The following is a 15,386-nucleotide window of genomic DNA, read 5'->3' on the forward strand; positions in this document are numbered from 1 at the left end:
ATACATGATTTGTTTATTTTTAAAAGTACTGCAAATTTGTCTTTTGCATTTGCTTTGTTTATACAGCTATTTTCTCTATTTTTATTCTAATACCTTTTTAGTTTCAAAAAGTTTAGTTGACTTGCATATAAAGCTTATAAGAAAGATAAAGAAATCGTTTCAAATTGAAAAATGGGAGAAAGCTTTAATCAAGTGCTGTCACTTGTTCAGCAGCGTGGAGGCTTGGGAAATAGAGAGATTTGGATATAAGAAAGCGAAATTATCTTCTAAAGTTAGAATTTTAAAGGTAATTACATTATTATATCCATGTTAATAATTATAGATGCCTTGGTTATTTTCAGGAGCTACTGGAAATGCAGTTTGATTACAATGCCAAGTTTAAAGCAGAAGTGAACAAATTATCTTCGCAAGAGTTAAGATCAGAACCAATTGGAAAAGATAAATTAGGTTATTCGTATTGGTTTCATAGTGATAATAACTGCCAAATTAGAGTGTATAAGGAAGATTTAGACGATGAAAAATGGACACTTGTTGCCAGGTACAATTGCTCCTATTCTGTATTTCTGTAATCTTTATGTATTTCTTGATATGTATATATTTAATTTGTATTCTTTGTTTGATTATGGTTTTCTATTTTATTAATGAACTTGTAGAGACAGAGAGGGTCTTGTGTCTCTTATAAACACTTTAAGTGATGGAGATATTAAAAACAGTTCTGATTCTGCTGCTAATGAAGATAGTAACAGTTTATCAGATAAGCCTTTAATTGACACAGGCCAAGTTGACACTGATTCTAAAAAAACTTCAGAGGATGAAGATAGTAATTTACAAAAGAAACAGGTAGGTAATATAATAATTATGTAATAGAGTGTATAGAAGTGTTAGGACTGTTAGGAGTGGTGATTAAATGTGAGAAAATATAAATATCATTACTCAGTTTATAGTTTAGAGTTTTGAAACTATAGACATTGTTTTTCAATCTAAAATCTAATTTTTAAATTCATTATTTGTAATTTTAATTGTCTTAGCAGTGACAATATTTTTAAGCAAAGGAAATGGGTATAAATATTACTTAAAAGATATCAATACAACTACATTTGTTTGAATATATAAATATGATATACATTTTATAACAGTGGTGGTAAAATAGGTCTAAAATATATCAGGACCATCATAGATATTAAGGAATCATAGTGGCACAGAATACCTTAACTATGTAGAAGTGACAGTAAACATTAGTTACTCTGAATAATTCAGAGTATTAGTTAATAAATAATAGTATAATAGTTAATTTATTATTATTAGTTGCATAATTATTATGCATACCAAATTGACAATTTTGACCTTGAAGCGACGGGAATGAGCAGTGTGTATCAAGAGATTTTACACTCTTGCCATAGAATAATAGCACAACCGTGTTCAGACGTTCACCCGTCGATCCACTTGCATCTTCTAACGTCGCTTAACTTCCGTGATCTATCGGGAACTGCTGTTGCTGAGTTTTAAACATTTTGTGCATGTTTATCCCTGTTGGCTGGTACTAACTATCAACTAAGCAAAATTTGACCGTTGGCGTCATTAAAATTATAGCCTAAAAATATGTCAAATTTATTTAAAAAATTTGTCCCTAAAAAAATCACCTGTGTCATTTCTGTATGGTTAGGTTGTACCGTATGATCGAATAAAAACGGTGTCAGCGATGGCTATGAATTGAAGATCGCTGTCATTTTGTATGTAAAATTAAATGGGGAATGTAATTGATGTTCATTTCCAAGCCAACTGGACTCCGTTTTTTTTTCGATCATACGGTGTGCCAATATTTAGAACTGTCAATATTTAATTATTGATTTAAGAGACATCTAACTTGTCAAACTACTGATAATGTGCAATAATATGTATAACGTTTATTTTGATTGAAAATTTTATATCAGGATGAAGACGATAAGGAGAGTTTAAAGAGGCCTAGAGAAGAATCTGAGGAAATATATCATAAGTATAAAATTAGGAATTTGGACGTTGTCGTATCAAACATTGCAGTAAAAAGTGAGTTTAGAGGTTTTCTAACAAAATAATTGTTTTTATACGTTTTTTTTGTAGGCGAAGAAAACAATGAAGAAGAGTCAGAACTTGAAGAAACGTCTGCCAAAGGTAGGTTTAAAAATAATAACATTAAAAATGGTAAATGAATTATGTTATTTTATAGATGCTAAAAATAGTAAATTGTCAAATAAGGTTGAGGACAAAGAACCAATTGTTGGTAAGTATCTATAATTATAGATTTTTGAATTAAAAAGATTTGATTATTACTATACCGGGTGCGTCTCAAAAGTGGCTCACCCTATAACTTTTTTATTTTTTCAGATAAAACAACGAGATTTGGTATGTTAGTATATGACATAAATTGGGATTGATTGACGTATTCAATTGTTTTCGGTCACTTCCGGTTTCACCGGAAATGACTACAACTTTTGATTTTTAAATGACACCCTCGGTTTTTTTCTACTTTATTCAATAGAAAATGACACTCTGAATCGAATGACATATCATATGTCAATTCTATTTTAAAAACAAATTCTATTTTAAATTTCAATCTAGAGTGCCTTGGCTGTGTTAAAAACACTAATTTTTAATCAAGGAGCCTTGGAAAAATATATTTGATTGTCTAATGTTTTTAGTGTCTTGTCCTGGCCGGTTAAAAGATGCCCAAATCGTATTTTTAATCATATCTCAATTTTTTCAAATGGAACGATGGTGGCTATACTAACATACCAAATATCTTTGTTTTATCTGAAAAAATAAAAAAGTTATAGGGGGTGAGCCAGTTTTGAGACGCACCCGGTATACAGGGTGTCTTAAACCACCATTTTCTTAATAATTTTCTCTTTTGAAGAATACATTTTAAAATTGAGTGAACTTTTATGTAAATCAATCATTTATAAAATTCAGTTTGGGAAAAATTATTTAATTTTTTTGTTATCAAAATAATTTTGATTTTGGATATTAAAATCACAGGATAAATTTTGATAAAAACTGTGCTCATTTATTTTATAAAATATAGTTTTTTTCATTTAAAACAGTGGATAATAATGATCGTTTTTATACCATGCAGCATAGCATGATATACAAGGTGATCCAGTGAAAAAAGATTTTAACTCCAATATTTTTTTCCAATATGTGGAAATTGTTCTCAACATGTGGGAATATGGGAATAGCTGCGCTCGTTTTTAAAATATTTTGGCAATATACAGAGCGACTCAGACCTATTTTCAAATTAAAGTTTTATATTTTTATTTGGAATGCTATATATTTTTTTATTAGTTATTATGTAGTACTGTAAACTACTTATGTAGACTTTTTTTGATTTCTAATTTTTTTGTTGAGTTATGTAACAAGGGGTATCTCTGTCCATCTTTCCGTATAAACCTTTGAATAAAGCGATTTAGGAAGGAGCATATAAAAAATCTTAGATCGACCGCAACGGGATCCTAAAATTGCCGACTTAAATTCCGGTTTATCAGTGCTGTTCTAATTTTATTCAAAACGTAAAAATGTAGTAGGGTAGAGAGAGGGTGGATTCTTTTATTTTACGTTGTCAATAAATATTGGTAGTTATTAAAATTTTTATAAAAATATACAATTCTAATGAAAATAAGTTATAATAATTATTTATTAACACAAACATCCGATCCGATACGCTACTGAAGCAGGTAAGTCAAATTGACGTTTCTGAATTCTTTGACATCTAATCTTTGACATGTAGTAAATAAAAGCAAAAATGCAAGAAATGTATATAATTAGTTAATTTTAAGTGAATTTCATAAATGATTGGTTTACTACACGAATGGTATATTATATAGTCACTTAGTAATGAAAAGTTATTCTATTATTTCCCTCGATTTTCAACCGAGGTCTATCGCACGCTACACGACTAACTATTTTACAGTCTTTTTCGATAAATCGCAATAGCATAGTATAAGGAAACTGGTAGTTTTACTCCTTGTCAAATCCTTTGTTCTTTTTCTGCCACTTTTATGACCTTGTTCTCGTGACCACTGACGTAGCTGTATAGTCGTGGTCTATTAACTAGGCAAAGTATAGTCGTGGCACTCGCCATAGTTTCACAGATATGTTTTTAGGAAAATATGAGTTCACAATGAAATAAAATAAAAAAAATTGATCATCGAGTATAAACTTGCTTGAAAACAGAATATTGTCACATTTCGTGTAGGTAACAATTCTTCTATATCTAAAAATCTTCTGATGGGAATAAATGCGGAAAAATATAATGACATATTTTTATATTATTATCTATTTCAGAGATTTTCTACAACTTTTTTTTGATTTAAAACAAGTTTAGTTTTCTGTAGATAATTGGATTCGGCATAAAATTCTGCATATAGTACACTGTCTTTATTTAAAGCACACTGCGGTGTTGCCATTCTGTTTATTATTTACTAAAACTTTGGGGTTAAAAACATTATATACGAAAAGTGGTAAAAAACTAGAGTGAATATAACTTTATTAATACTTAGCTATGTTTTCTTAAACATGAAGGATATCAGAATAAATTCGCGTAGAAAATTTACTTTATCGTATACAGGATATTTTTTATGGCGTCACCAAAATCGTAATATTTAAAATGCTGTATCTCATTTTTTTTTAAATGCAACACTTATTTGTATATATTATTTTTCTTTCAGATGTAGAATTAAAAGGTGAACATTTTTTGTATTTAAAGTGTTCTTAAATTTTTAGCCGTTTTGCAGATATTCGCTGTATTATATTACATATATGGGATTTTCAACGATAAAATATCAGACAAAGATCATATTAGGTGGTTTTGATAAAAATTTACTGTTGAAAGAATAATATGAAGGGTGTCGGGAGAAAACCATAGATGTCACAAAATTTTTAAAATTGAGTTAAACACTCCATTTTGTAGTTTACGGCAACTACTGTTAGCTCATGTATTAATATAGGAAGAAAACGCTGAATGTGCCGAGATATTACACTTTTAAAATATCCTATATAGGGAGAAAACCATGGATGTCCGCGCGTAAATGGCGAAAACAGTGTATGTCCACTTAGGAGAATCTGGTAAAGTTAAATTTTATTTCCATATGTGATTTGTTTTTAGTTGTTAAGTGTGTATGCACGTGGTCGGATCGTTTTCGTAGATATACTAAACAAAGTGATACAAGAAGTGTTTAATATTGTTTTCAAATAGTTGAATTATAATGGCAGAAATCAAGGCCATTGGTTTTAAAAGGAAAGAAAAAATGGGCAGGTTATACGAAGTAATGAAAAAAATCAGGCTCCAATCTCACGAATTTGGTAATTTTTGCAAATGCAAACGTTTAAGGTGCACTGACAAAGTAAGTGACAATAAGAGAAAAGAAATATTAGATCATTTTAATTCCTTATTATCCCACAATGAACAAAACGCATACTTGTGTTCTCTAATATCGTTAGTAAATATTCAGAGGCGTCGATCTAGAGCCAAAGATCAGCATAATGCAATGTTCCACGATTCGGTTTATATGTACATGGGTTAGGATCCAGTCGGATATGAGACAAAATGCGGAAGCACTATATGAGGAAGTACAAGTATGCGCTAAATTTTTTTTGGCAGTACATGGTATTACGGGGAGTAAACTTCAGTATTTACAAAAACAGTTAAAAATGAGTGGCAAAGCTCCTAAAGATCGAAGGGGTGGAGTAAACTATAACAAGTTAAAGCCGGATGTTCTAGATACTGTCCGCTGCCATATTCAGTCTTTTAAAGCACGAAAGAGCCAAAAAACGGATATTTATCTTTAAATATGGAAAATGTTTTCCATATTTAAAGATAAATATCCGTTAGTTAAAGTTTCTTATCAAACATACAAAGAGATTTTTAAAAGGGACTTTAATCTTAGCTTTGGATATCCGCGGTCTGATACATGCAGCCAGTGTGACGAATTTAACGCAAAGATGAAAGCAATACAAACTCACGATAGAAATGAAAATAGAGAATTTGAAGAACTGAACAGTCTTAAAGAACTTCATCTCCGTAAGGCACAAGCTTTTTATGATAGAAAAAAGGCATGCAAAAGAAAGGCAAGAAAACAAAATGATTTTGAAGCTATAAGCATGGATTACCAAAAGAATGTTTCGCTACCAAATATTACGACGAATGATGTCTACTATCGTCGACAACTCTCGATGTACTCCTTCAACGTGCATGTTTTATCAAGTGCTGACTCGTACTTTTATACTTACCCAGAGTTTATTGCTAAAAAGGGCTCTGATGAAGTATGTTCGTTTCTTTTCCATTTCATTATGAATTATTTGCCACCAGAAGTCCGACATGTCCACATTTTCTGTGACGGAGCAGGAGGGCAAAACAAAAACTACACCGTTGTAAGATTTATTCACTATATGGTTACGGTAGTTAAACGGCTTCAATCAATTACCATAACATACCCAGTTAGAGGTCATTCGTACCTTGAGTGTGACAAAAATATGGGCCTAATTAACCTTAGAAGCAGAATGGAAACACCTACCGATTGGGAGGAAATATCGCATTTTCTCGTATAAAGCCGACACCATTCCATGTCATTTCCGTATCTCAAAGTTTGGTGAGAGAATGGTGTAATTTTTTTAAAGAGAAATATGTTCAAAAATGTCCATTTGCGATGCAAAAAATGAAAGAAATATTTTGTATAAATACACATATTCGAACTATTTTCTATCGAGACTCGTACCATGGCATAAAGTTTGAAGATCCAATCCGATCTCGTGCCCAAACCCTAAATAATAAATTACAACCTTTCGAATTCGAATTACCTAGCCAGTCTTACTTCACATTCATTCCTATAAATGAGGAAAAATATAAAGACATACTGTTCTTATCAAAATTTTGCGAATCAGAAGACGCAAAAAAACTGTATGAATCCATTCCTAGCGGAAAAAAACTAACTCAAATAAAAATCCAGCAATACCAGGTTCATCGAGGGTAAAACCACCCACTAAAAGATTAGATATTATTGGTAAGAGATATTTCTAACATTGAAAGTCTAACAATAATAATTCACTTTAATAATGTTTTTTAGGTGGGAAAAAAAAGAATGGTAACCGCGCAAAGAAAACTGAAGATTTAGCAACACAGGGTTCATCCACGGTAAAACCACCCACTAAAAGATTAGGTATTATTGGTAAGAGATATTTCTAACATTGAAAGTTTAACAATAATAATATATATTATTAAATTATTAAACAATAATAATATATATTATTATTGTTAAACTTTCTTTTTTAAAATAATTATAATATTCACTTTAATAATATTTTTAGGTGGAAAAAGAAGGAACCGCGCGGAGCAAACCGAAGATCTAGCAACACCGGGTTCATCCAGGGTAAAGACATTCACTAGAATATGACATATCACAATATTGAAAATTTGATAAAATTCAATTCTATATTATTTCTAGATGTAAAACAAACACCGTTCGCGGTGCAGTTATTTGGCGAAGATATAAGAATAAAAAAGTGGCACTTCTTGTGAATAAAAGCACTTGTATGGAGACGGACACTCATGGTTTTCTCCGTTAAAAATTGAACATAACCTAGATTTTTTTGTGTTTAATTAAGAACTATGTTATATACACGTTTAGCTAAAACTGGCATTTAAAATAAATACATGTTTGCAAACTGTGTATTTTTTATAGATTTTTAAACACATTCATTCAAAACTTATAATATATCAAACTTCAAAATTCATTTCTCTCGAAAAGAATATTCTGTGACATCCATGGTTTTCCCCCGAGACCCTTCATATAATACTGCGAATATCTGCGAAACCGTTAAAAATTTAGAAACACTTTAAATAAAAAAATGTTCACTTTTTAATTCTGCATCTGACAGAAAAATAATATACAGAATGTTGCATTTAAAAAATATACCATTATAAATATTCCGATTTTGGTGACGCCATAAAAAATACCCTATTTAGAATAATGTATACAGAATGATGTAAAATAATTAAAAAAAAAAAATAAAACTAGCTTTACCATAACTTTTTTGTGATACCTTGTACCTATATAACATATAAATAAAACTTTTTTCACATCTTCGACAACGACGACGATATAGGACTTCCTCGCACTAATGGGCCACCCTGTATATTTACTGTGGTTTAAAGCTAGGTATGGCATTTTTCTTCCCTCAAATACCGTATGATCGAGAAAAAACGGCGTCAGCGATGGCTATGAAATGAAGATCGCTGTCATTTTATATGTAAATTTATATGGGAAATGTCATAGATCGTCATTTTCCAGCCAACTGGACGCCGTTTTTTTCGATCATACGGTATAAACTCAATATTTTGTCTATAATATTTTGAATATTGTTATATTACGACCACTTATAATAAAAAATAAATAAAAAAAAACATAAAAAATACAGTCCACTAAATTTATAAGAGATTATGCTATTATAAAATTCTTTCAATTCAAAAATATGAATAATTTGCAGAGACTTTAGATGTACAAAATATTTACTCTAAAATTGTTTCAAAAACCAATCTATATAAATTATCTCAGAAATTATTATTGGAATGGAAATTTTATGGCAAATCCCCTGACCAAAAGATATTTTCATTCGCATATTTGAGACAACCTGTATATCTAAAAAACTATTTTTAAAATTTGCCCACATGCTAAAAAAATAATAACATTTAATTAATTACATATCTCAGCTTCTAAAATAAACAAATATACTTAATTAAATGTTAATTAATAATTACTATCAGCTTGCCGATTTACATCCGATGGAAATCTAAAAAAACTAAAAGAACGATTTTTTGAATTTTTACTACAATTAATAGCAGCACACAGTAAGGCACTCATTTTTTGTCAATCCGTCTCTGTGCTGGGACGCAATGCTCGAACCTCGCAGCTCGACGGACGGAATTCCATTGAAACGCTTTGCAATCTGCCGATATTCTAGAGATTGCAAAAACTGGCAGAAAATATTTGCGAGAGTGCAACTACTCTTTTCCTTAAACTATGGCAACAGTGTCACTGTTAATTTAAGTTCTGCTACAATTTCCTTCTAGATTTACTACCTTTAAACAACTATCAGTAGTAGAATAAAAAATAATATAAAATTAGCTCAGTAAAGACTGACAAATCCACAAAATTTCAAATCAAATTCAAATGTGTCAAATGAATCGTTAAACAGAACTGTCAAGGATCCCCACCCTTGGGCCCTTTGTTCGTCTACCTTGCATGAATACATGGTTAGCATTATACTCCTTCCTTATTTTTTTCATTCAAAGGTATATAACTAATATCTCAAGAATTAGGTTCGAAAAATTTCGACGTAGAGCTCTAGAAATAGAAAGAAGAAAATACACTGTAAATTTCTAGTATATCTCTACATTTTTATAAATACGACATAGTTTCTTAATTTATAGGGCTTTCTATTTTTTAGGTGAGGCAATTGAAGAACCAGTAATGAAAATACAGGGCGAGGGCAGTGGCGCAGAGAATGATAGTCCAATATTAAGTGAAGCCATAGAAGAAGATATAATGTATTTTTTTGGTACCGGATCCGGTCAAGAGTGCCAAGGAGGAAATGAACCTAACCCAGAAGAGAGCAAAGAAGATACAAAAACTGATGAACAAACTGCTTTGTCAACAGAACACCAAAACGATAATAACGAAAGTGTTGGAAGTTCGAAAGTTGATAAGGTTTTGGATAGTAATTTGACTTCTAAAAATGATGTTAAAAGTGAAGACATTGTTAAAAATGATCTGTCATCTATCAACTCAGTAGATGCAAAGGAGAAAGTCATTGAAAGTAATTCATCTGGTAATTCTTTAGATATAAAGGAAGATAGTAAAACCAAAGACAAAAGTAAAAATGACATATTCAAAACCCCTTTAGATACAAAAAAGGAAGTTAGTGAAAATGAAGAAAAGGATAGAAATTTATTACCTAAAACCCCTTCTGGCAAGTTAGAAAATGATATAGAAAATGAAAAATGTGAAAGTAAAGAAAAAGATGAAGCTAAAACATTATCAGAAAATCTAGATGAAAAATTAAATGGAAAAGAAAGTTTAGCGGAAAATAAATTAGACAATAATACAAATAACGAAGAGAAGGTTAGTGATAAAGTAGATGAAAAAACTGATACAAAAGACCAATCTAAACCTGTCCAACATGAAAACCATTCAGAAGAAGAAAAAACTAATAAACAGACTGATGTAAATACTAATCAAATTACAAATGATTCAGAATCAAAAGATGCTATTAAGAATGATGTAGAGGAACAAAAAGCTCCAGTAATTGAACCTGTTTGTGTTAAAAAGGTTGCCTATGTATGTGGGAATGAAGAATCCAAAGAAACAAATGGAGAGGTGTCTTCAAAAACTGAAGAAAATACTGATAAAAAGGAACCTGAGTTGAAATCTGAAGTGACGAAATTGGTTGATAAAGATGAAGAAAAAGTAGTTAAAAGTAATTGTGAAAAATCTAATGGTGTAGAAGAGAAGAAAGATTTAAAAGATGTTGATGACAAAAATGGTAATTATTACTTTATCTCATTGTATAGTGTAGTCGTAAATATAATTTGATTTACATTGTTTTGTGATTCTTTTATCTACTGAACTTCTATTTAATTAAGAAACAACTAATTTATGTTAACATCTTCATTTTGCTGCCTTTACTACTGAAGTTTATTCACTCGGATCTCTCAATTGTTTCTTAAGAAAGTCTAATGTCGTTTAACCTCTGTGATCGATCGAGAACTGGCGTTTTGACGGACTTTAGAACGTTGTGTTTATATAGTTCATATCAAATAACTTTGTATCTATAAGCGAGATACGCCATAAAACACACGAAAATAAGACACCTTGTAATGAGAAGCCCATGCCAAGCTGAATCTGGAAATTTAAAAATATACAGGGGGTTCTATTTTAAAAAAAAAAAACATAAGTATAGTTAATATCTAAAAAAATATTTTTTTCAAAAAAAGTCTGTCTACGCAACTGCATACTACACGAAAAAGTGCCTTTAGAATGTTTAATTCATTTTTACGTGGTTGCTGAAACAAACTATCGAACATCTTCAAAAAGGACAAAATTTGAAAATCCCCCTGTAGCTTCGAAACCGATCAAGATAGCCACGATCCGTTTGCGCCATTGTGATTTTTTCAAAAAATGAACCGAGACTGCAGTATCAAAATTTGAATATTTCTCACGGTTTCCTAGATACCCTATAGAAACAACCAAAATGGTCCACCCTGTACATGCGAGAGGTTGCCTATTTTTTCTATAGAGTGTGGCACTGTAAGAATTCTGTTTTTTGCTGTTTGTATATTTGATAAATTCAATAAAATTGTTTATTTCGGAAATGACCTTTTTTCAATAATTTTAAGATTTTTTTAAGAAACTTTTTGATTTCTTTAGTGATAATGTTTTGATTCTTCTGAAAATTGATGATACCAAATAAACTTATAGTCACATGATTAAGCTTGGCCGACACAGGGTTGTCCACACTTAAGTACCTATTTTCTTTTAATCAAAATATTTTAGGAAACAAAAATAAATTAATTATTACTACCGCTTTCCCGTTCCAAAATATTCTAATATGGTTGCGATGAGTTTTTTGCAACGGCTGTTAAGTTATCTTGTACACTTCGCACTAAAAGAGCTAGTAAAAATTTTTTAGCTTAAAGTAACACAACACAATTTAGTTAAACCAAAAACTCGTAATAGAAAACTAAAGCGTAAAAACTAATCAAAGTATTAGTAAATAAATATAGCAACTTGACATTTTTTACAGCAGAGCTACCACTTGAATCCCCAGCGCGAAATTTAAATTCCACTTAGTCAGTCCGGCGCGGCTCCGAATATGCCCAAGGTTGGCAACAATGAATTTAAAATGAAAAGTGTGTGTTAGTATTACAAACTAATGCTTATCTGTGGCAATATACTTTCTAAAAACTTATAGACAGTCTATATATATTTTAACGGTCTATACATTCTAAAAAACTCTTTATTTTGCTACTTCTCTTCATAAATACAGTGTGATAAAAAACGGCGTCCAGTTATATAAAATGCCAGCGATCTTCATTTCAAAGTCATCTCTGACGCCGTATTTTTTCGATTATATTGGATAACAATCCAAGAATTTTTTTTAAAGCGATTTATATTTTTTGATATATACCGGGTGCGTCTCAAAAATGGCTGATCCTTATAACTTTTTTATTTATTCAGATGAAAAAACGAGATTTGATATTTTAGTAAGTGACATAAATTAGGATTTATTGACGTATTCAATTGTTTTTGGTCACTTCCTGTTTCACCGGAAAGGACTACAAATTTTGATTTTTAAATTTACAGCACCCTCAGTATATTTTTACTTTATTCAATAGAAAATGACATTCTGAATAGACTGACATATCATATGTCAACTTTTGACATTTTCGCTTAAAGAAAAATAGTATTTTAAATTTCAATCTAGAGTGCCATAGCTGTGTTAAAAACACTAATTTTTAATCAAGGAGCCTTGGAAAAATAGATTTGATTGTCTAATGTTTTCCGTGTCTTGTCCTGGCCGGTTAAAAGATGCCCAAATCGTATTTTTAATCATATCTCAATTTTTTCAAATGGAACAAGGGTGGCTCATTAGCATATTTGAAAAAAGCATTATTTTACGATGAATTTGGTACCACACACTTGGTATTTCGAGTCAAATTGTCGTTATGAACCGCATGTTACAATTTCAACTAAAACAATATGCAAAAATATCAAAAGTTTTTTCTATTCAGAGTGTCATTTTCTATCGAATAAAGTAAAGAAATACTGAGGGTGTCATTTAAAAATCAAAAATTGTAGTCATTTCCGGTTTCCGGTGAAACAGGAAGTGATCAAAAACAATTGAGTACGCCAATTAATCCTAATTTGTCATATACTAAAATATCAAATCTCGTTTTTTCATCTGAAAAAATAAAAAAAAACTTATCTATAGGGGTGAGGCACTTTTGAGACGCACCCGGTATATATATGATTTATGATGATTTTCTTTTTTCTTTTTTTTTCTCGTTTCTCTTTTTCTCCTTTCTTATGCTCATAGGGCAACGGCCCAGCTACGTCGAAACACAGGTTCCCAATAGATCACCGAAGTTATGCGACGTTAGGCGATGCGAGTGGATGGACGGGTGACCGCCTGGCAACTCTGTCGTGCCATTCCATGAGAAGAGTGTAACATCTATTGATACACACTGCTCGTTAATGCTGGTTCGAGTCCGGATAAGATCGGATATCTTGTAAGAGTCAATTTAGACACTATCGCCAAGTCGGTAGGTCTTTGACAATTATATAGCTGAAGACCGCGGTTCGGATTCTGCGTAGACAAAGTAAGCCCCGTCCAGATTAGCGTTAGCAGCAAAAAGGAGTCGTTAATTTGAAATACTTCACCCTCACAAAATGTTAATCCACATGACAAATTAAAATATAAAAATAAAATTATTAATTTTCTAGCGACTAATTATTTTTCCATATTAATTAGAGCTAAAAGAAGAGTCAAAGAAATCCGAAGAGGATAAACCCGCTATAGAACCTGAACTTGTATTAGTGTCGTCTAAGGCGAAAGCGTCAACGGCCAAGTTGAGAAATGCCAGGAAAAAAGTCGTTCGTCCTGTCCGGAAGGTGGTTAGCAAGAGAGTGACGCGACAAAATCAAAAGGAAGAACAAGACAGTGGCGATGAGAATACGTCTCTGAAATCTGGTGGCGATAGTACTGTGATCTCGTGCGATTTGAACACGGAAGATAGTCGGGACACTGCGCCGGCTGTCGAAGCTGATCCGCTAGCTGTGTCGGAACAAGAAGGTATAGCGTATTTCTTGAATACTTTTTTTCGGTTAAAATAAGGCCTATTTTTTTTGCAAAAAATTGTTGAAAATTACAGTAGAACTTTGATTATCTGTGCGCGGATTATCCGGGCTGCCCATTAACCGTGCCACGAATTTTTCATGATTGACATTGCATTTTTGAAGTTTTATCGAAAAAGCAGAATTCGTCAGACGATTACATAATATATTTTAACACAGATCAAAGGGGCTGACTTTCAAAAGCAGAGCTACCAAATATACATCCGCGTTATGTGTGTAAATGCAAGTTAATAATTTACATCTGTGTTTCTAAAAAGTTACTTCTGTGGAATTCTGTTTTTTCATCTGATATTTTTTTATCCAATTTAATAGTTAGTTTGAACTCATGAGTTCTATTTTTTATTCACGCGATTATGCCCCAAAAAGGCTCTTTTTGGGCTATCAGATCGTCAATCGAAGGCTGCAAATTAAAGGAACTAAACATTTGGACAATTGCAGGTTAATGTAATTTTTGTAGTTTGTTAAATCAGAAGTTCCAATTTGCTGGCTCCAGGCATGGGTGTTTAGTGTGTATGTTGTCTTTGTGTTGGATTTAAGCTTCATTCAGAACCTCGCAGTTAGTGGAATAAATTAGTGGTTTGAATTGTACTATACGCTTTTTAGTTTACGATCATTCACAATTAGTCATGGCCGGAACAGCGATTTTTTAATAACAGGTACAACATGTTCCAGTTGCAAAAGATACCTGTTCCAAGAAACCTGTTCCAAACTGTTCCAAAACGTAAATTAATACCGTACTGGTGTCATTCTGTTTCGGTTCTCCCTGTTTTAGTAGTAGTAGAGTGTTCTCCGAACTGTTGCCTACACTGTATTTTTCAAAAAAACTATTGCATATGGCAACATGACCAGCCCTCTTTTTTATTATAAAAAAAAATCTTCACCTATTCTGTTAACATTTAAAAAACTCTTCTTATTTAAAATTTATAATAAAAATTTAGTTGAATTTTAAATAAATATATTAAACAGCGGCAACGCCGCGCAAGCCGCGCAAACCGTCACGCTTGTTTTTAGGTCTCTCTTCTCTATCCCGATAACATATAACAGCTGAACGGTCCCGTCCGCTAGACTAGCGAAAGCGATATACGACCTCGATTCTCAACTCAAACCAGTTATGTTCACTTAACTGTTCCAAACAGTTTCAAGTCCCTAACTGTTCCAAGTCCTAAACTGTGCCAAGTCCCAAATTGTTCCAAGACCCAAACTGTTTCACGTCTTAAACTGTTCCAAGTCCCAAACTGTTCTAAGTCCCAAACTGTTCCAAATGCCAAACTGTTCCATATGAATAAAACAGTTCCAGTTACACTCGTCTTTATATTATTTATTTTTCTATGCTAATTTGTGTCGCAGTGTTTTGAAACAGCTGGAACAGTTGGAACTGGAACTGGTACAGGATAGCATATATATAATATATAACCTGTTCCAAGCCAGTTCCAAAACAAACCTGTT

The 15,386-nt window shown here is 31.7% G+C and overlaps 1 protein-coding gene across 2 annotated transcripts in view; it reads left to right on the forward strand.

Annotated features, from left to right (window-relative positions):
- The window catches only part of LOC115885635 (remodeling and spacing factor 1), a 53,029-nt gene that overhangs the window by 722 nt on the left and 36,921 nt on the right, over positions 1 to 15,386 (forward strand). For both annotated transcript variants that reach the window (XM_030904599.1, XM_030904600.1), the window contains exons 2-9: positions 102 to 286; positions 342 to 538; positions 654 to 840; positions 1,932 to 2,043; positions 2,098 to 2,148; positions 2,204 to 2,257; positions 9,475 to 10,569; positions 13,558 to 13,878. In XM_030904599.1, coding sequence (XP_030760459.1) covers positions 102 to 286; positions 342 to 538; positions 654 to 840; positions 1,932 to 2,043; positions 2,098 to 2,148; positions 2,204 to 2,257; positions 9,475 to 10,569; positions 13,558 to 13,878 — 2,202 coding nt within the window. The remainder of the gene's footprint in view (positions 1 to 101; positions 287 to 341; positions 539 to 653; positions 841 to 1,931; positions 2,044 to 2,097; positions 2,149 to 2,203; positions 2,258 to 9,474; positions 10,570 to 13,557; positions 13,879 to 15,386) is intronic.

Source organism: Sitophilus oryzae, unplaced genomic scaffold (assembly GCF_002938485.1).
Source record: "Sitophilus oryzae breed Bouriz unplaced genomic scaffold, Soryzae_2.0 scaffold_404_pilon_pilon, whole genome shotgun sequence".
Taxonomy (NCBI): domain Eukaryota; kingdom Metazoa; phylum Arthropoda; class Insecta; order Coleoptera; family Curculionidae; genus Sitophilus; species Sitophilus oryzae.